This window comes from Brassica oleracea, chromosome C3 (assembly GCF_000695525.1).
Source record: "Brassica oleracea var. oleracea cultivar TO1000 chromosome C3, BOL, whole genome shotgun sequence".
Lineage (NCBI taxonomy): Eukaryota > Viridiplantae > Streptophyta > Magnoliopsida > Brassicales > Brassicaceae > Brassica > Brassica oleracea.
In genome coordinates, this window is record NC_027750.1 from 13,365,664 (window position 1) to 13,367,287 (window position 1,624).

The window sequence follows — 1,624 nt, forward strand, 5'->3', positions numbered from 1 at the left end:
AAAACAATAAAAAAGAGACCCGAAAACAAACAGCCCAAAAAAACAAAAACAAAAAGTGGGACCCAGGCTGCTGTCTGACGTGTTGGCTCAGGGGGAGAGAAACTCTCCTATTATATAATAGATTGGAGACGAAAGGTTTAAAAGTAAGGGTGAAGAGAGGAGGCGTGACCCCCTCCTATATAGGAGGATGGACGGAGAAGGCGTTACGGGAGGACTCGAATCGTCAGCAGTTAACGACACTTGAGTCGAATGTGGAAGCTTCTTGGGTATACGAAGACCTGGAAGAGATGAGGAAACCCTAATGCTTCACGGGAGCAATCTGTAGAAGCCCAAAAACAATTAAAAATAGATCCGAAAACAAACAGCCAAAAAAAACAAAAACAAAAAGTGGGACCCACGCTGCTGTCTGACGTGTCGGCTCAGGGGGAGAGAAACTCTCCTATTATATAATAGATTTACCAATCACACACTACAAATTTGTTAACTCATTCAAGTAAGTTTTAAAGCATAATAATAGCCAATCATGCTTACCGTTTTGCCGATACATACTATTGCATCAATGCAACAACACCAAGACTAAAATCACGGACCGGAGATATAACTCACTCTTTTTTTTTGCCTTTTTGATATGCAAAAACAATTGGTATAAGAAAATGTAAATCGAAGTGCATTTTCAAAAGTGCATTGTTTCGATTGCTACTAAGATCCCCTTTTTTTTTTGGATCAAATGCTACTAAGATCCTAATATCCTAATTTATGTAAAGAAAACGATAAACTGATAGTGGAACGCCAATACGTGTGCAATGAGAGGACGAATAATATAATATTATATAATTCTATAATATGCTGATTTGTGTTGGATGAATAAACAAAATGGTTGCTGAGGTGCGTTCTCTCTCTCTCTTATCTCTTCAAAATCTTTTAGAGAGAGAGAACGACTTCAGTCGCTCGATCGCTTTGTTCGAGCTTCTTCTCCGGCATCGGTGCATCCGACCAGCTTTTTGTTCTGACGACCCACTTGTCCTTCGGTGGTCTGTCGGTTTTGACTCCGGCGTCCTTACCTTTCCTTTTGGTGATGGACGGTTGGCTACTGTCTCCCTGTCACACCTTTCTTGGTGTTGACGGCGGTTCTTCACCGGGATCTTCCCGGTTAGTTCGATCTGCGGTTCTCGCTGCTCCTCCGCTCTATTGACTCTCCTTCCTAAACCTCGGTTGTTCTTTCCTTTCCTCGGGTGAGGCTTATTCATCTTCGGGTTCTCCTATATCTTTAAAGATGACTGGAGTTTATTGGAAAGTTGATGGTGTATGGATCGATTGAAGTCGATTGTTATCTCCTCTGAATCGTGGATCTGGTGGGCGATTTGACTCTGTGAAAACTGATCGGTTGATCGGGTTTTTCATCAATTTGCATCCACTGACGGCGGATCTCCGTCGCGCCGCTTCTCTTTGCCGGAGGGTGTGTCGGTCGAGTTTTGATGCGTGTCCATTGACTGCAGGGCAGTCGAACACGTGGTGGACTTACTCGACAAATTTCCCTACGGGTTTCTCCTATGGGCCTTCGGTCTATAATTGCAATGTAAAACTGGGCCTTCTGTTCGGCCCTTATGTTTGTACCGTGTAGGAC

General features: G+C 43.4%; 1 protein-coding gene across 1 annotated transcript in view; it reads right to left on the reverse strand.

Moving 5' to 3' along the window:
• The window catches only part of LOC106329918 (B3 domain-containing protein REM10-like), a 12,686-nt gene extending 11,439 nt beyond the window's left edge, over window positions 1–1,247 (reverse strand). Inside the window, exon 1 of the mRNA XM_013768518.1 lies at window positions 1,062–1,247. Coding sequence (XP_013623972.1) covers window positions 1,062–1,247 — 186 coding nt within the window. The remainder of the gene's footprint in view (window positions 1–1,061) is intronic.
• Between the last annotated feature and the right edge of the window lie 377 nt (window positions 1,248–1,624).